The 20,770-nt window shown below is 39.0% G+C and overlaps 1 protein-coding gene across 1 annotated transcript in view; it reads left to right on the top strand.

The window, feature by feature from the left end:
- Nucleotides 1-20,770, top strand: part of ADAMTSL1 (ADAMTS like 1) — a 406,966-nt gene that overhangs the window by 184,506 nt on the left and 201,690 nt on the right. The window contains exons 12-13 of the mRNA XM_027616409.2: nucleotides 430-577; nucleotides 3,545-3,629. Coding sequence (XP_027472210.1) covers nucleotides 430-577; nucleotides 3,545-3,629 — 233 coding nt within the window. The remainder of the gene's footprint in view (nucleotides 1-429; nucleotides 578-3,544; nucleotides 3,630-20,770) is intronic.

Below are 20,770 nucleotides of genomic sequence, written 5' to 3'. Positions count from 1 at the left end.
CAATCGCATCAGCCATGCTGCAATACAAATTTACTATGATGGCAGTTTGCAAAGTGTTAATGTCTATGTGGGAGCTAGCAAAGTGACTAAATACAGTTAAGATGCAGTGTTAGTGATCAAAAGTGAACACACTCTACAGTTTCTTTTCTCCTTCTTTTTGCTGCTTGGTTTGGGACTTGGCACGCAGTGGGTGCTTAAGGAATGTTGCCTAACTAATCTAAATCTGAAAAATTGAAAGTGATTTAATTTTCAGCCAGCTTCACCCTAAATAGCCAAATAGAACAAAGACTCCATGAATGGTAAGAAATGGTACAAATCCACCGGGAGTCCTTACCTAAAAGCAGCCCTTTAAAGAGTCTCAGGTGAGAAACGAGGCAAAGTAAACAAGGCTTTGCTATGAGTCTCCTCTCTCTTGCATTCTCCTTCCAGTGCACCGTGACATGTGGCCAGGGCCTCAGGTATCGGGTGGTCCTCTGCATCGACCATCGTGGAATGCACACAGGCGGTTGTAGCCCCAAAACGAAGCCCCACATAAAAGAGGAATGTGTCATACCTACTCCCTGCTATAAACCCAAAGGTAACTCAACAGGTGCTCTGTTATCAGTCTTTTCATTGTTATGTGTCTTCGGGGACTGTTTGAAACTCCTTGGGATATTTTTTTAAATATCCCGAGTGTTCTTAGTAACTCTTTCGTGTAGCTTAGACTCTACTAAGCGGACTTAACTCTTTCTAAAAACCTTTCCACTTGTTTTGCTTGCAAATTATTCTTAAGTACTACATATTTACATAATTCTCCCCTGGATCCTAAAGCTGTTTGATGACTGTGGCTGAAAACTATCAGCTACATCTGCTTAAAAGGAGGTATTATAGAGATGTTGGAGAAATACATGTGTGATTTACTAGTCACATTTCTTGCTGTTAAAAGTAATGCAGTGAGGGCACCTGGCTGGCTCAGATGGTTAAGTGTCTGCCTTCAGCTCAGGTCATGATCCCCGGGTCCTGGGATCAAGTTGCACAGTCGGGCTCCTGGCTCAGCGGGGAGCCTGCTTCTCCCTCTGCCCCTCTCCCTGCTCATGCTCGTGCTCTCTGTCTCTGTCTCTGTCTCTCTCTCTCTCTCTCTCTCTCTCATGAATAAATAAAATTAAAAAAAAATAATGCAGTGAATCCAAGAGTATCTACTTTGGGAAGCATCAAGTACGTTAGGAGGCTTCATACTTCAAATTGCTGAAACAGAAAGGCGTTGCTTCCTATATTGAAAATTAAAACATTAATATGAGACTAGATTCCAGAATCATAATTTGAAATGGAAATCTGGAATAAATCAGAATTTAAGAGATACTGCAAATAATTTATAAAAAGTGAATTTTAGAAAATTTCTGCTGAGTGAGCAAGATTTATTATAATTACCCAGGGTCTCTCAGACTGGCATGCATGCTAACTGGACTTCTTTGCTGATATTGCTATCATCCGTGTCAAGGAAATAGAAAATGCCAAAGTCACAAACCAATCAGAAGTAGAGAACTCCTTATTATAAGCTATCCTATTATTAATATTAAATATGATTCCCTTTTGCTTCTTTTTAAAATTTTGTTCAGTTAGCCACTGTATAGTACATTGTTAGTCCCTGATGCAGTGTTCAATGATCCATTAGTTAAGTATAACACCCAGTGCTCATCACAGCACGTGCCCTCTTCAATACCCATCACCCTGTTACCCCCTCCCCTCCCCCCCGAAACCCCCAGATTGTTTCTCGGGGTCCATAGTCTCTCATGGTTCATCTCCCTCTCTGATTTCTCCCCCTTTGGATTTCCTCCCTTTCCTTTGCTTCTTAATTTATTTCTCTAACCATTACATTTCTTGGAAAATCAGCCACAGTGTAGCTCTTTATTTACTATAGGATGCCCTTGGTGGGAGTGAATGGTGTCATGAAATCTAAATGATATAATGGAAATAAAAGCAAAAATACCCAAAACCCTGATTCATTGTAATAAATGCGTCTCTCTCTCTCTCTCTCTCTCTCTCTCTCTCTCTCTCTCTCTCTCTCTCTGAGACTCAGTGTCCTCATCTGTAAAATGGGGCTAATAATAGTAACTACCTCAGAGATCATGTGAGTATTACATGAGAAACAGTGCAGACAGGGTGCTCAGCTCACTGCCTGGAATATAGTCAGTTCTCCACACATGTGATCTTCAACTCCTGACTATCATCGGCATCCTCAGATGCGGGAGGAAGAGGCCACCAGTACCTCTGACAGGATCCTGCTTCAAATAGACAATAAAGTATCACATGCCTAATAGTACCAGCTGAATGCTTCCTCACTGAAACAGAAATAGCTCACCCTGTCAGATATGGCGTGGTTGACTGAGTCACTTAGTTGGGAGACGTGGGCTAGCTGTAAAATGATGTTTGCATGGGTACTGTGTCACTGTGTTTAAGTGTTAGCAAATCCTTCTGGCCTTAGCAGTATTACGTTTCTCACTCACTTTGTTTTCTGACTAGAAGAAAAGAAGTGATGCCCCTAACTTAAAATAGTCAATTATTTATTAGCTCTGTCTTTACCAAGCCACTTCAGAGAAAGAAAAGCAGCTTGTGGTTAACTATCAAGAATAAAATCTGGATTTTCACAACTAAGTAGTGAGTCTGGCTCTCTAAACATCATTAAAATGCCGTATAATTCTATGGTGTATGCATATAGAGACATATTTCTTTCATCTTTACAATTATATGTCATAAAATAGTGATAGAGCTTCACTGGCTCATACTATAAAGGCAAATATGCCTATAAATGATCCTAATAAATGTGTCAAAATGGGACTCTTGGCACTTACTTCTGTAGGAGCAGTTAGAACCTCTGTCTTTTTCTCCTTCATGGTTTTTTGTTTTTTTTTTTTTCCCCCAGGAAGCAGTTAGGAAGCTTGTCCTGAATTGTGTGGCCAAAAGCTAGATAAATAGGTGACGCAGTCAAATTATGGGTTATGGACCCTCGATTGCTCATATTCCGACTGTCCGTGAGCCCTGGGGTGGTGCAGAATGAGTCAGAGATCTAAAGCAGTGTTTTGTGAATTTCAGAGTGGCAGTTTTGTTTGTTTGTGACAATAAGGAATAGATCACACTTCACCAAAAGGAAAAAAGAAAAACAAGTCAGAATTTATTAAAGGATTACAGTATAATTTATTGCACTTCATGTTTGTCTTAAAAGATATTGTTCTATCTTTTTAACAGGAAATAGTGAAGAGATACTTTGATGATTCTTCATATTCATGTCAAGCCAGTGTTCCTAGAGTTATGACTCTCATAATAAAAAAACTCTCCTTTGCTCTTCCATGTAATAAAAGGGAAACATAAAAACATTTTAAAATATTCTTTTTTCTTGATATAACCATCACCAGACACAGAAATTTACCTAAAAACATCATTTGTGGTTATCAACATGGTTTCTAGGTAGTGCAAAATCAGGAACTGGTGAGGAGATGAAAAGAATTTCCCTAAAATTCCAAATTGGTTCTAACCTCTTCTCTTTTATATGCATGCACTTAATTCTCAGAGAAGCTTCCAGTAGAGGCCAAGCTTCCATGGTACAAACAAGCTCAAGAGCTAGAAGAAGGAGCCGCTGTGTCAGAAGAGCCCTCGTAAGTTTTAAAACCACAAGATGTTTTGCTTTCGAAACTGACCGGTTTTAAGAATGTAGTATCTCACTGAATGTGGCTTCCCTGGGTTTTGAACCAGGTGTAATCCTCTTGCCAAGGGTCAAAATGAGCCTTTGGGGCTCTCACATTGGAGATTTATCAGTTCCTAAGTGTTTCTCAGAACACGTGATCGCATGTTTGCTCTCTAAATACTTTTCAGTTTTGAAGTAAGAAAATGAAGGGGGAGTGTCTCCCCCTCTTCTCCAAAATCTGACCTCTTTTCTAAGAGGCGAAAGGTGAGAAGGCCCAGGCTCCCTCTGATGATGTAACATAGATTTGATGTGAAAGTCTGGGCAGCTTTTCACATTCCTTATATCCCAGCTTTGCAATATAGCCACTCACAAAATGTAAAGCGTAGATAAAATATGTCTGCAGGCAGAGGAAGTATATTAGCTTTTCTTCTCCCTTTCCTGCTGCGGTTGAGATCAAATGGATACCGATCTTTGCCCCACTTGATCACAGTCCCTTACCTGCTCAGTTTTATCAAGGCCATGAAATTTGCAAGACTACCAGGCATGGATTTTTTCAGATGCTCCAAAAGAGGAAGCAAGGAAGAAAGACAAACGATTGATTGATTGATTGATTGCTTGATTAGTAACTATATATCAATTGTACTAGATACGTATATCTGCTGCATCATTTTTTAAAAATAAGGGAAAGCACTTTAATGATCTGTTTCATTTATGATCAACGCAGTTTCTCAGAGTGATGATTTTCTGGATTAATTTATTTAATAGAAGCCCTAGGCTCTGTGCTCTGCATTGGTGCATAAGACATGTTACTCACCCTCCAGGAGCTCAGGGTACAGCATGTAAGATATGAAATGGTTTCCAAATTCAACCCGTAGTTTACATTTCACCAGAGATATAAATTAACAGTGTAATCTATATATTCAAAAGCGATTTAGAATTTTCTCAGATCCATCCTGTTTGGATCTAAATCTGATATGGTGTGCCAGACCACAAATTGTGTCCCCGAATCACACCTTCAACAGCAAAAGATTGGAAAAGAATTTCAAAATCCAGATTGGTACAACCAAAGTTCATTTGTAAAGAAATACAATGTGTTTTTCAGTCACTTGGTTTCACATTAGGCAATGCATTTCTGACTTAAAAGGACAATAAGCAAAACCTACATTATTTTTGTACTATGAGGTTACCACAGCACCTTTTTCTACTTTTTGAAAAAATGACTTAAAAAAAAAAAAGCCACTAACCACTGCAGAACTTTGGAGGAAAGTCAGTGTTCAAAGATCACAGTGCAACCTTTACATGAATATATGAAGGCTTGAAGCTTTTTGTTTCTCTCCTGCTAGTACCTGGCTGGACAGGCCTCCTTGCGGCTAGAGAGTTTATTTTGGAGGGGGATTAGTTCTTTATCCACTAAGGTCCCATTTAAGACACAGAAAGATGCCGTGTAATTGGAACTAGTTGTTCCTTATACGTATTCTTAGGTTAGATACATTTAAAACCAGACATGTATTATTCTACTTAAATAAACTCTGCTCTCCTGTACACAATATTTTGTTGTTTGGTCTAAAGCATAATCCTATCTACGGTATCGCATTATAACCGATGCTAAATAATATAATAAAGTTGAAATTAAATCAAAACATCTTACATCAATAACTTAACGTCTTTCCCATTATTAGACACCTCTCAAGTGAAAGTATTAAGTGGAGTTTAATGCCCCTGCAGAAAGATTACATAGACCCTTGTCAACCATGTTTTGTAATGAGCGTTTTCCACTAAAGGTCTGATTAAGATGCATTATGTTTACCTTTAATCTTAATAAAATCCCTAAAGTAGTTAACCACATAGTTTTCACCATTGCAACTATAGCCATATATTAGATTATTAAATTTTACTCTTGGTATAATGGAGTTGCCATCTTGGCATGATTAATCTGAATTGAAGTAGATTGTAATTGGAGCACTGGTGCCGGGTTAAGGAAATGTATACTAATATGCTCAGAACAATAATTACTTTTATACCAAAATGAAATAAGTGACAGCTGTAGAATAATGTAATGAAAGGTATATGGTTTCCACATCTTAATGCACTTTACATGTTTAGCGCACTGAACCCTAGGAAAGGTCCTACATGTCACATTATTTTTTTATTGATTTTGAATTTAAAAAATATAATTTTGCATGGTCTTAATTCTTTCTTTTTTAAACCACATAGACTAGTTTCTAAATGTATGCAGCAACCTATAATTACTCTCCATAGTATAATGACAAAATGATATACTGTCAGCAAGTTCTTCCTTCCCCCCCCGACCAAAGAGACTCACATTGCTTAAATTAAATAGTAATGTTTAGAAGCTGTGGCCGGCACTTCTGAGCTGCTCAGAGAAGCACAAATCATGGTCTAGAACTATTATCTCTCACTTTGGCTCCAGCTAATAGAGTTCTGCAGTAAAAACGGTAAATATCGTTTATTTCTCCTGATGTAAAATAAAAATACTATCACCAGCCTGTCTCATTAAACAATATAGGAAAACCAGTAGCTTAAAATCTTTAGCATATGGAGATACTGTTATTGAATATTAGATGCTTGTGATAACCCCAAAATGAAAAAAAATAATAATAATTGATTAGCACTCTGGCCAAAGATATGTTGGAAAGTAACCACTCTAAGGTATGTTTAGAAAAAAAACTCTGATTACAAAGTAAACACTGAACTTCCAAGAAATAACTAAAACTTTATAGAACAGAAGCGTGTACAAGTATGGTTGTTCCACTGAGCCAAATGCCATGCAGAAGATACACATGCAGATATCAGCCACATAGAATACCTGAAATAGGGTGCATGAGTGGCTTGGTTAAGCTGCTGACTTCGGCTCAGGTCATGATCCCAGAGTCCTGGGATCGAGTCCCGCATTGAGCTCCCTGCTCACTGGGGAGCCTGCTTCTCCCTCTCCCTCTGCCCCTCCCCCCGCTCGTGCGCTCCCTCTCTCTCTCTCTCTCTCACTCTCTCTCTAATAAATAATATCTTTAATAAAATCTTTTTAAAAATCAAAATAAATACATATATACACATAAATACATATAAATAAAACCTATTAGAAAGAATACCTGAAATAAGTATCGCGATTAGGTCACGTTATGGTAATGCCCTTAATATGTTGAATTCATTGTATAAAGCTGCAGCTTTGTTCAGAAATACTTTCAGACGTTGACTGGTTTTTTTTTTTTCTAGCAACAGATGGGTTTATTTATGATGTATTTGATTCATACGGTGCAAAGGTAGGAATATCGTGGTGAATATCTTTTCATGATATTAAAAAAGTATTTCCTAACCTACTTGGGAGAGTCATACCCTCCAAATTGATTTTTCACTAGTGGCCGTGGTTTGTCTTGACCCAGGCACATGTTTGGGTTTTTTTTTTGGGGGGTTTTTTTTAACTTTTTTTTTTATTATGTTATGTTAATCACCATACATTACATCATTAGTTTTTGATGTAGTGTTCCATGATTCATTGTTTGTGCATAACACCCAGTGCTCCGTGCAGAACGTGCCCTCTTTAATACCCCTCACCAGGCTAACCCACCCACACACTCGCATCCCCTCTAGAACACTCAGTTTGTTTCTCAGAGTCCATCGTCTCTCATGGTTCGTCTCCCCCTCCGATTCCCCTCCTTCATTATTCCCCTCCTGCTATCTTCTTTTTTTTTCTTAATATATATTGTCTTATTTGTTTCAGAGGTACAGGTCTGTGATTCATCAGTCTTACACAATTCACAGCACTCACCATAGCACATACCCTCCCCAGTGTCTGTCACCCACCCACCCCATCCCTCCCACCCCCACCGCTCCAGCAACCCTCAGTTTGTTTCCTGAGGTTAAGAATTCCTCATATCAGTGAGATCGTGTTTTTATCAGATTTGTCTGACAACATGCAGCAAGAATATTTAAGCCAGGTATTTTTGTCTCTCCTCATTGGACAGGACAGTGTGAACAAGATCCAGCCCTGAACGGAGACTAAGTCATGTGGGGCTTTAGCCAGGAAAGCTGATCAAGCACAGACAATCTTATAAATAAATACAGTAAGGTGAACTTGCCTCTGAAGATGCTTCCTAAGGAGTCCATAGAAATCCATGCTACTCAATTAACACAGAATGAATTATGGTTAGAGACGGACTTCTAAAAATAATAAGATTCTGGTCTGAGTTGCATTCTTGTGAGGCTGAGAGCCGTGCCATTCCAGCACTAGAAAGGGGCAGTTGGAATGATGGAATTCTCTTTTGCTGTTATGTGAAGTATGTCTTTTTAAATTTGCCTCCAGCTATGAAAGTATCATTTAGGATTCATCATTTATTTTATTTTTTTTTAGATTTCATAAGTTATTATTTTTCTTCTATCATTTTCTTTTATTTTTTACAGTGTTAATGTTAGTTTCAGGTGTACAGTATAACGATTCAGCACTTCCATGCATCACCTGGTGCTCATCACGGCAGGTGCCCTCCTTCATCCACATCACCTATTTCACCCATTCCTCCCACCCACCTCCCCCCTGGTAACCATCAGTTTGTTCTCTATAATTAAGAGTCTGTTTCTTGATTTTTCTAGGATTTAAATGTCAGATTGAGTCCAGCTGGTTGCTTCCACTGACAAATATATGGGGAATAGATTTCTTAATCTTAATAGATTAAGCCCTCAGAATCTCACTCTTACTTGCTGAGGGATCAGAACTACAGTGTGGTAGTATAATTGTCTTCATTAATCAGGTAGAAGCTAAATACATTACTGACTTGATTTCCCATCTCCTATATTTAACTTACTTTGTGGAGTTATATGCAAAAACATGACAACCATCTCAGGCCAAGTACACACAGCGACTGCTTTGACAGCTTCATTTCTTGAACAAAAATGATAACTCTGGTGTCCTCTAGGACATGTGAAGGCAGCGCGTCTACTGTTGCTGTACAGGACGTTAATCAGCTGCCCTTCTTAATGAGCCTGATCCAACTTGGAATAGGAAGGAAATTGTTCACTTCCTTAACTCCTTCAGGCCACTAACAGGCCACTCAGTGCTCTGGAAGGCGTCATCTGTTAAGGGAGGCATAAGCAAAAGCTATGGCCTAGATGCTCCAGATGCTCTGCCTTTACTTTCTGCCCTCTGAATCAAGTCATTCCAGAAAGAGGGAGGGAGGACTACTTGGGTACCTAAGGAAGCCAATTTCCTCCCGGATTTATTTCAGTTGCCAGGAGTTCTGCTTGGATGGCTCCGAGGAAGCAACAGGAAGCAGGTGATTACTTTGGACACTAGGTAACCAACACCACCATTTCAACCAGCCAGCCCTCCTGCAGACATTGGCACGTACCGGGTGCAGAGCCTTCATGCTGCCATCCTCTCAAAAGCAGGATTGGGTGGTCCTGTATGCCTTGATCTTGCCCTTAAAACATCTTGGGGTATCTCATCAGATTTTCAGTTAACAACTTTATTGCATGGTTAAGAAAACATTTTTGTGCTTCAACACAATAGTCAGGCCTTAAGTGTATTGCCATAAATGACCTCGGTGTAAACCATTTTTTAAAAAAAAAAGGAAGAAGCAAAAGGAACACAAGGAGGCCAAAGGCAGCGGTAATATCTGGATGCCAGATGGCATCAGCTTAGTGATGGGGCCGATTCAATGAGAAGCAAAGGGAAATTCCTGTCATGCATCTGGGTGAACAGAACCCACAAGGAATTAGATACAGAAAGAAGAGGCAATAAGAGTAGCCATGGTGATCCTGGAGTCATTAAATGCCTTGTTTACCTTGTTGGAAATAGTATTTAAATATATAATATTTAAGCACATGTTTACATTAGTCCATATTTATATCCAGTAAAGTTGTCTGAGAATGTGGATGGCTTAACTCCGTGGTTAAGAATGTGAATTCATATTTTTTTTTTAAAAAGTGGCTCGAAATGTTAATTGTGTGACACGTGTTTTTATATTTTCCCCCAAAGAATATTCAAGGAATCAAACATTAGTAATGGATCCAGATACTTTTGCTGTTTATATCCTCAATGCAAGGTGCCTGAATTATTTTCTCTTCGTGAATCTCAGGCCACAGAAAATAAAAGGAATATCTCATATATACATCTATTTCTTAAGAATCAAAACTCATCTCATCTAAGATCAAGCAGTTTAAATACTATCTATAGATCATTAAACCGACATAAGGAATGTTCAAGCAGAATAGGGTTGAGCGTTAGAATTACAGGATGAAAAAAACACAAAAGCATTCAGTTTTGAGAATTGGCACATCGCAGAGCTAAAGCCCTATACTGGCCAGACTGAGTCAGCCCTTCCCCCACAATAGTCATGACCTCGCTCCCTTTCAACTCCTTCCTTTCTGTCTTCCTTCCCATCTACCCAAATCATTCTCTTCCATCATATCCTCTGCAACAGCACGCTTAATAAAAGTTCTCTGACTGATTATGTATGTTAGATGACTGTGGAAAGTCCATAGATCTGCTAAAGTGTTCACATCTCCTAATGAAAGAAGCTAAATTTGCTCATAAGTCACCTGCTCTGTGCCAAGCTTTGTGCCAGTTGCAAATACCATAAAAATAAACCCAGTAGTCCTTGCCTTCAAGGAACCTTGAGTGCATTATCACGGGAATGATAGAATTGTGTCCAAAGTGCTGAATATTGGTCATTTATCCACAGATTGAACAAAGGAGCTAGCTGTATTTTAAAAGTACAATTTGGTGTTTCGGTATGCACAGCGTGATAGTGTTATGGATTTAAAAAGAAGTGTAGGAGAATTATTTACTGAATTCCCAAATCCTCTCCACCACCATACATTCCTCTGAATTAAAATATTAGCATAGTTAAGCTAGGACGTGGTAATTCACAAATTTGAGCATAAATGAGAGAAGAATGCAATTTGCATGGAAAGAATTTGGGGGATGTTGATACGAACTGATGTTCGGCAGATTGTGATAGAACTTATTTGAATCTTTCACTCCAAAACCAGGACTTGAGGAAGGATTATTGGATGTTTCACATAGCCAATGACCAGGTCTTTTGTATCGGTATATGTACTTCATCGATCCTTACCTATACGTTGAGAACAGGCTGCAGAAACCATAGGTAATTTCCTAAAATATAAATTTTTTTCGATACACCATGCTGCCAACTATGTGAGCTGGTGAGGGGTAAGTCTGTGTGTTTGTGTGCTCAAACAAGGACACAGCCCTGCTGGGATCAAAGTAAAAAGCAGTTTAATTATTGATCAGACCTCCACGCAGGGCAGCAACTTGCACCAGCTGTGGTGAAGTGTGGGCTCTAGTGAGAGATTAGCCCGGTGTTCATCTTGGATCCACCACTAGCAACAGGAGACCCTGGGCAAGTCACTTAACCTTTTGGCTGCAGTTTCCTCATTTGCTAAAGGAGCATAATAACAGTACCTAAAACATAGGGTTATTACAAAGATATAAGTTAGTACCTATAAAGTACCTGGTATGCAGGAAGCTCTCTATACATGTTAACTGGGGTGATGATTGGACCTTTTCCAGCATCATGCATCTTCCTAGAGAAACTTTAAGGGAATAAAAATGTATAACACTTGCTTATTTACATATGGAGAAATTGAGGCAGATGTTGTATCTACTGGTATGTGAGAGAAAAGTACAATTCAACCCAAAATTCAGCCAGTGGTGCCCGAACTAACACCACCATCTTGCCTCTCTGCTGTACTTCAGAGCCTTTTTCCAGATTCACTTGTAAGCATCACACTTTGAATGGAGTTTATTCTAAAGGACAAAGCTTAGTTACCTTTATGTGAATAAAAAGGGACCTCTAGGGAATTGCAAAAATTAATAAGGAAAGTTTAGAAAATGCTTGGGTGGAAAAGCATCCGCTCTCAACTCTGGGTTAAATAGAGTTGATCCCCATAGATTGCTCCCAACGCGCACCGAGACAGAAAAATCAGTAACAAACTCAACAGAGCAGATGGAGCCATTTTTATGTAGTCATTAGAAAAGCCTTTATTGCAAACCAAGAAATTCTAAATTTGTCAGCCCCTCCCAACGTCTCCACTTATTGCTCATTCTGTAGCTACTTTGAGAAAGCTAAATCTGAACTATTGCTCAGCCGAGCCCCAGAGAGTGACAAAGACAAATTAATGGGATCCGTGTGTGCCAAAATAAAGTATGGACCCTGTCACCACCAATATATGTTAAGTCCATTAAGGTCATTTTTAATGAACTGAACTTTTCATTGGAAAGCTTTGCCAAACTTGTTGAATTAAAGGAAAGAAACCTTTACAAAATTGCAAAATAAACCAATTTCACTCCATGGAAAGAAAAAAAAAAAAAAACGGTTCATGGAAAGTATTCTGAGTTTACAATATTTTAGATTTTTATCAAAATCAGGGAAATGATATACATTAAAAACTCCATTCTGGTATTAAGTTGAGAACTACAGATGCACTAATAGCATTGTAAGCTATAATGGCATGTGAGTCCCTGGGATGTGGCTTTTTAAATAATCAGCCTATCCTCAAGGAAAAATCCAACTTTTAAATTATGCTCTGTGTGCATAGGTCTGAAAAGCAGTCGGAGAGGAAGACGGTCTAAAACAACTCATGGACTCATTTTTTATTTGCGAAGAGAGTTAATTTGGCTCCATTTGTATCTGCTACATACAGTTAGTGGCCTATCTTTTCTTGAGTTTTAAAGAGTAGACGAAAAAGAGGAGCTCTCCGTGGGTTCCCCTAACATAGGAACAACTCCAAAATGCCGCAGAGCCTTCACTGGGGTAGCTGCTTATATGATAAGACAATGTGAGATCAGCGTTATGTATAAATCACTGAAGGCAGCCTCCGGCTCACAGCTGCCCCAAGTCCTTTTCTTCTAGAAAAGATCATTTTTATTGAGATTAAATTGAAGTGTGATAGACACAGAATTTACACTTGCCTCAAGCTACATGATAACCTAATATCCCATCAAGACAAAATGAGACCAGCACATACTACCTGAGAACAGCTATAAGAAATATAAAATGGAGAAGCCCACTACTGAATTTGGGGGCACAATAACTTTTATTAAAAGACCAAAAGAAACTTCTACAAGAGGAAAATTTTTTGTTTGCTCAGGCCAATACCTAGAACAGAGAGGTATGATTTAATTTCTTTGAGTTTCAAGACTATTGCCTCTTTAGCTTGCTTTCAGTCTTTGGACCCAAGAACAAACCCAGTACCAACTTTTACCCTTCTATGTATCTACTCATTTAAAAAGTGTATATTTATTATCTATTATGTGAAGTTCTGCCTTCATAGAGGTTTGGTATAGTAAGGGAGATAGTTATTACATAAAGATTCACACTTGATTTTTAGAGGCTGACAACTGCTCTGAGTAAATGAAGAGGGGCTCTAAGAGAGTCTAACAGGAGCCCCAGCAAGCCTGGGGGGTTTCAGGAAGTCTGCTCTGAGAAGAAACTTGTCAACTGAGGCCTGGAAGATGAGTGGGAGTTATTCCAAGCTGAGAGAAAGAAGGAGAGTCATCCAGGGAGTGGCCCACCTGCCAAACTCTTGAGGCAGGAAAGAATTACACACATTTAAGTAAGAGGAGGAAGACTAGTGTGCCTGGAGGCTAGTGACCAGGGGGAGAAGAGCAGGAAATGAAGAAGGAGAAGGGTATAATGTAACCTTTGTAAGTAGTTTGGCTTTGCTTCTGGGTATACTGAGAAACAGTTAAAAGCTTTACATTTTAAGATCCCCCTGGCTACAGCAAGAAGAATGGCTTGGTAAGGTCTAAGAGAGAAAGAAAACAGACCAATGGCTGTTGGGGTGGTCGTGCAGAGAGGTAGTAGCTTCAGTGATTGTGGCTTCTGTGGCCGCCTGACAGCCAGTATGGTGACGTGGTAAAGAGCATGGATTCTGGAGTTCACTGCCATGGTTTGAATCCTGATTCTGCCTTTTTTTTTTTTTTTTTTAACAGTATGGCATTAGAAATCTCTGTGCCCCAATTTTATCATCTAAAAATTGGGATGAAAATAGTACTGTTAAAACATAATTTTCAAAAAGGTAAAATTGTGATCCATGTAAATATAAAATGAGCACATGTCAACATTTTTATTTAACTCCTAAATCATTAAGGGAACCAGTGAGATGTTAAAACTTGTTCAAATCAGAATTGGATTTAGAAAAGTATGTATTTTCTACCAGACAAAATCCTTTGCATTGACATGAACAGAAAAAAATTTTCCATCACTATGGACTGGAAACATTTGTGTCATCACAGCCCTCTACAAGAAAACTTCTGTCTAGCCAAATACAAACAAAGACTCACACCGTTGTAGAATTAGGCAACCTCCCACCCCAAAAGTCTACTAGGCAATGTCAGCATTCCATTGAAAGGATCTCTTTTACACATTTCACAACATTTCTGACAGCATCCATCTCCTAACAATGTTAGGAGTTATGTAATGAGTTAATACGTAGAAAGGGCTTAAGGCACATCAGTAAACATTAGCTATTGTTGTTGTTGTTATATCAAGGTGGTGGTAGTGGAGATGGAGAAAAGTAAATAAATTTCAGATACATTTTTGAGGGAGAATTGATAGAATTGGGGAACCATTTGGAAGCAAGGAGTTGGGAAAAATGAGGGGTCAAGAATAACTCCTAAATATGTACTCGAGCAATTGGATGGCCAGTGGAATCATTTGTTGTGATGGAGAAGACTGGAAGAGGAATGAGACACTGAGGAGGGAAATCAAGAGTTCCATTTTGGGCATTTTTGGTGAAGATGCCTTTGTTTTTTGGGGGTTTTTTTGTTTTGTTTTTTGTTTTTGTAAAGATTGTATTTATTTATTTATTAGAGAGAGAAAGAGAAAGCACAAGCAGGGGGAGTGGCGGGCAGAGGGAGAAGCAGGCTCCCCGCTGCGCAAGGAGCCCAATACGGGACTCGATCCCAGGATCCTGGGATCATGACCTGAGCCGAAGGCAGACGCTTAACCGACTGAGCCACCCAGGCGCCCCTAGAGATGTCTTTGAAATATCAAAGTAAAAGTGGTCAGTCAGGAGAGAGAGCGATGTACGGTGGTTAAGAGCATGAAACCTACTAGCTGTGTGAATGACTTCAATTTCCTCATCCGAACAGTAATTATTAAATGGGGGTAATAATAGTTCTTATCTGGTTGTCGTTAGGATTTAACAGCTTTTATTTATAAAGCACTTAGAGTAGTGCCTGGCACATAAGAAGCACTGGATAAGTTTTTGATAAATAAAATAATTATGTTAAATTAGTGTTTACTCCTTTCAAAGAGTAAAATGCCTCCCAAGCCCAAAACTTACAAAAAAAAAAAAAAAGTTTGGGTATAAAGCTCAGGGGACAAAAACATCCAGACTAGAGATTACATACTTCGAAGTTGCCCACACCTTTGTGGTGTATGAAACCAAGAATCACTGAACACATCAGAGATAGCACCAAACAGAGCTCCAAGGCGCTGCAACATTTAGAGTTCAAGGAAAGAAGAAAGACCTAGAAAAGGAGACGGAGAAGGAATTGACCAGAAAGGAAAAGAAAGCCAAGAGTTTATTGTTGTGTAAGTCAAAAGGATAAAATAATTCAAGAAAAAAGGCATGGTCAGCTGTGTTGGATGCCGCTGGGAACAAAATAGTTGAGGGTATTATTTGTTGGGAAGAGCAGAGACTATAGGGGCCAGGATCCTCAGAATCTGATGATTACCTGTCTTCCTGCTGGCTTTTCTCTTATGATTAAAGAAGAACAAACTCCTGGACAGTCCACAAGGTCCTTCCTTTTAGTAAGACTCTTTCTCATGCCTTGTTGGGAACCATATCGAGAAAGATAGGTCAGCACTGCAAGATGAGTGTAACAGAGTCCTCAAGTATGAGGCTGTGGGCCTTGACAGAGCCCCTTAATCTCTGATTCATTGGAACTCAGAGAACTCTGATACCCCACAGCATTTCCTTCTAGTATAAAGTCTCTTTGAAAGGAGAATGTGCCCTTTAATGCGGCCAGACTTTCTTCTCCCCCTTCTAGCACTGAGCGTTTCTGCAAGAAAGTCATAGAGGCATTTTTGCAGAGGCCAGCTGCTTCTCAAAGAACTCAAAAGGGCATCATTATCATGAGAAAATGAAGTCTGCTTCTTGGAAAAGGCCACTATATATAGCTCTCCCAGTACTGCCTTAGTCTGTTTGGAACTGTGTCCTTCCTTCGTATTTCTTTCTTTCTTTCTTTGTTACTGGTCAGCATCAGACAGGGCGGTGACTGAATTTTTTTCTCAAATAGATATATTGGTGGTTGATTCAAAATCCTCATTGCGTTCTGTTATTTTAATTTCTGGAATCGGTCTATGCTATGAATCGGTTATACTACTGAATCACTTTACATTGATGAAAGACTCTCACAACCCACGTGTGATACTTAAGGATTGGAGGAACCTATGAAAAAAAAGAGTGGTGCTATCAGATGTTTTGTGGGGTGATGTCCCGGACACCTTTGAAAAATTGTGCTTGGAGACTTTAATATGAGTTGCATAGCATGAATTACTTGCAGTTCCAGAGAGTTGTAAGCAAACAACAGCGGTTGAGAAATATTTTCATAATTCCATATTCAGGTCAAGTATCCTTGACTAAAGATCTTTCACAATAAGTTAGATTGTTATTTATTTGGAATGATTTAGGTGTGGTTCTAAGTGAATGGAGAGGCCCGTTTTGGGTAAGTGTTCTCCCAAAACTTTAGTGCCCTAGCTGTATTTTTAAAGAATCATTTAAAGGTTGTCTTGGTGTTAAGGGTTTTACAATTAATTCTAAAATCCCTAGTGATTCAATTAAAGAGTCGCCTTTCCTTTGTAGCTTTCCAAAGGTTTTTGTTTGTTGACTTATTCTGGAGGGTTTTGAAAAAATCTTTTACTTTATTGTGAGACACTAAATAACTAAAGAAGTTTACATGAGGTCTTTGATCGCGTGTAAAATTGAGACAGATGAAAGAAAGTGTCTCCTGTTCCATTTTCCAAGTTTCTGTCCCACCCAACAGCAATTTCTTTTGCTCAGGTTTCTAAATGCCTCTTCAGTTCAGATGCCAAAATGCCTAGCTTTGGTTTAGGAAGCCACCCTCTCCTAAAGATTTTACTCCATTAATGTTTCAAGGGTTGCTCAGAACCAGGAGGAGAACCAACTTTTCAAAAGAAAAAGAATAGAGAAAAGAAGATTGCATTCAAAATAAATGAGGCAATGTAGAAAACAGCATCATTACCAATAAAGTATGGTGACTTTTTTTTTTTGCCCCCAAATGATATATTTATGTAAAAGACTCTCTGGTTAATGTGGGGTAGAATTACTTATATAGTATTTTATTTTTCTAATACACTATTTTCCAGATCCTTCTGTGGCCACTAGTTAAATGATAAAATTTTAGAAGGGGAAAAGCCATAATTCTCCTGCATCTATAAAATGAACATCTGTCCAAGATTTTGTCTACCTCATTAATTAATGAGGGTATCAGGAAGATGTTCCGACCAATTCAAAGGAAATTTCAAAGAACCATACATATTTAGGCAAATAAGATGTTGGAATGGATTTACAGGTAGATGCAAAATGGGTCTGTCCACAGGACAGCAATTGCATTCCACTAGATAATTAATCTGCATTTCTGTGGGCAAGAATCACGTGCATTATCCATTTTCTGTAATTTGTAGAGTGGTAAAATAGCTCACAGTCAATGCGAGATTGCAGTAACTAGGAAGGAGGCACTTGACAGGGCACCCACTAACCTCCTAGGTGCGTGTTAAAAGCCTTTTATCATTTCCCCTCCACTATTCAGTTCATTCCCTCCTCTCTCCTCACCCTGAGATCCTGCCACCACTCTCATACCCAAGCATACACCAAAACAAAGAGCGTAAAGAAATCCACAAAACCTATCTGACATCTAGCTGAAATTTATTAAGGTCAAAAACTAAATCAAAATTAAGAATTTGGAGCACTGGGTGTTATACGAAAACAATGAATCGTGGATCACTACATCAAAAACTGATGTATGGTGACTAACATAACAAAATAAAATAAAATTTTTTTAAAGATTTTATTTATTTATTTGAGAGAGAGAGCGAGCACAAGAGGGAGGAGGTTCAGAGGGAGAAGGAGACTCCCCACTGAGTGGAGAGCCCAATATGGAGCTCCATCCTGGGATTCTGGGATTCTGGGATCGTGACCTGAGCCGAAGGCTGACGCTTAACTGACTGAGCCACCCAGGTGCCCCTAAGTATTTGTCATGTGATTACCTGCAAGTTTTAGTTTGTGTTTTAAAACTAGAGACTGAGGTGAGGCTGGTAAGAGCATTACAATAAGACCCCTATAAAGTTATTCTTATTTTGAATAATCCCAATGATTTTTTAAATGAACAAACATGTATATGAGAAAGGAGAGGAAAATAAGAGGAGAAAAGATAAAGCTAAAAATCTTAGGGGAGGCTGGCTGGCTCAGTTGGGAGAGCACGTGACTCTTGATCTCGGGGTTGTGAGTTCAAGCCCCACACTGGGCATGGAGCCTGCTTAAAAGAAAACAAAAAACAACTTAGTTATAGACCATGTGTGCATAAAACTGGAGCCAAACTCTGGCTAAGATCTGCAGTGACACGAGATTAATTAACCAAGGGTGAATGGTTTCTGTTTAGCACTATATTAATAAAGCGATTCTTCTTATTATTTTGGTCCGTGCTTCTGACTTCATAATAGCCACATATAAACTAAACCACGTTGGGATTTTACAAGTGAATTTGATTATCACTGTTTTCTGTTTCATAAAAGGGACTATGGTAATAACTCCAATGAAAGGATAAGCTTTTTGTTCATGAAATGAACAATTAAGCTTGCAAATTGAAGACCAGACAGAAGCATAAGTCATCTATTTGCCAGGTTTCTTTTTTAATTTCCTGGGGATGGGAAGACTACATGCAGAAATGCTATCGGTCTTCTCTGAAGTTTGAGCCCTTCTCTGAAAGAACTCACTTATCCAGTCATTCTGCATTCATCCCCCAACAATGCTGCTAACAAAAAGAACTTTAAAAGTACCCAAATTAAACTTCAATAGTAAGAGCTTTTCACTGAAACATTTGTACATCAAAATGACTAAAAAAAAAAAAAAAAAAAACACCCTACTGACTCCATTTTAAAGGTCCCACTTTAAGGATTCTAGCTCAGCAAGTACTGGTCAAACCGAGACTCCTAAGCCTTACACTGAGACATCCTAGCTCAGTTGCCTGCCCTCTAACTGACCTTGCTTCTTCCCACTTGTGGCCAGAAAGCTCAAGATAGTAAACACAGAGTTGGGAGATCTAGGGATGTGGGGGAAAGTTTTGTATGAAAAACAGTTATTATTCACTTGGCCATTTGCTCTAATAGATATTTTTCTTTTGAAATATGATCTCCTGCCTTCAACAAGAGAGAATATATTATATCATACAGTGTATGCACTAGAGAAATTAAGATGACTGCCAAAAGACAGCACCACTTAAAAGCCAAATCATTTTTAATTGGTGTGAACTTGATGAAGACCTAAGGATAGTGGATTGGGAGATAAGCCAGAAAGGCTATTTGACATTTGATAAGACTCGCACTTGGGAGACCTAAAATTGATGTTTATTGTTTTTGCTATTAACCCTAAAGGTCCAGATAATAAAAAATAGACAAATGCACGCGTGTGTGCCCACACACACACACATTTCTTTTCATTGAAATGCTGCTTCAAAATAAACAAGGATCAAGCACTGCAATGAGTTCATGAGGCTCCAGTAATGTGCCCTTTCTACTTTGGGTGCTTTTGATATATCTTCCTGGTCCTGGAATGAGACCAAATGCAAAGTGATTGACATGCTAGGCAAGGAGAGCTGAGGGTTTGGTTTGTGGATCATTTATATTCTAGATTTCATCTGGGCCTCACTTTGGAAGATAAAACATACATCAATTTAACTGCTTGCCACTCTTAGAAACTTATATATATGGAAAAGATGGGAACTAAGGCTTGAAATGAGTTTGAAGATCATTTATGAATCTTGGTGTGTTTGGTATCTCCACTCAAGGTCCTATAGCAGGAGTTGGGAAACTACAGCCGACAGGCCAAATTCAGACCTTTCTACTACCACCCTCCCTCTAGTTTTTATAAATAAAGTTTATTGGCACACAGCCACACCCATTTGCTTACATATTGTCTATGACTGTGTTCACAGCATGTTGGCAGAGTTGAATTGTTGCAACAACAAAGACCCACAAACAGGGCCCACAAACTCTAAAATATTTTCTACCTGGCCCTTTACAGAAAAAGCTAGCTGATCCTTGTTGTCTTGTAATGGTCTCTGAAGATGGCTGTTAGAGGTGACAGAACAATAATTCTTCCAGCATAGGAAAAGCTAATAGGGTGCGGTGCTTTTTGAGATCTTGCCATTTTTTTATTTGAAAATAAAATTCACCACATTATTAAATAAGAAACGTTATTCACACACTACTGTCAAGGTTGGCGGACCTTTCATTTGCTTTTGGGTTTTTCTTACATACAAATTTGTTTAGTTTGCATTTTCCTTAATGTCTACACCTGGGTTGTAACACTTGGTGTTTGTGTATTTGTCAAAATTCTTGTTCCAGGAGCCAGACAGATATATCTGTGTGAATGTGTAAATAAGGTTACAATTAGTTTGATTGCAGAGTTGGGTTTTATATTTATAAAAAGCTCCTACAGGTAGCATTATTTAATGAGGAGACGTTTTAATTTTTTAGGGTACTGTTCTCCCCGCATGTTCTCTGGGTGCCGGAAGATAGGTCAAGCATTAAAGACAAGAGAGGGAAGTAACATTGTGATGAGAATTTCTTGGGAATAATTCTGGATGGCTCTTCCTCCCTTATCCACCTTCCTGACAGGGTTGTATGTGACCTTCATTCTCTCCTAGGGGATGGCTCTTCATGCCTCAGACAGCATGAGCTGTTGGGGGTCTGGGGAGTCTGGCTCTCCTGGCCAGCTCCATGCACAGCCCCAGCTCAGGCCCAGGAAACATCTTTGTTATGATCCTTCCGATTTGAAAACTTGGATTGGTTTCCTGCTAGGATTTCTATTTCCCTAAACTAGATCTGAACC

This window comes from Zalophus californianus, chromosome 13 (genome assembly GCF_009762305.2).
Source record: "Zalophus californianus isolate mZalCal1 chromosome 13, mZalCal1.pri.v2, whole genome shotgun sequence".
Classification (NCBI taxonomy): domain Eukaryota; kingdom Metazoa; phylum Chordata; class Mammalia; order Carnivora; family Otariidae; genus Zalophus; species Zalophus californianus.
The sequence above is the reverse complement of the archived record's forward strand: the minus strand, read 5'-3'. Positions and strand labels throughout refer to the sequence as shown.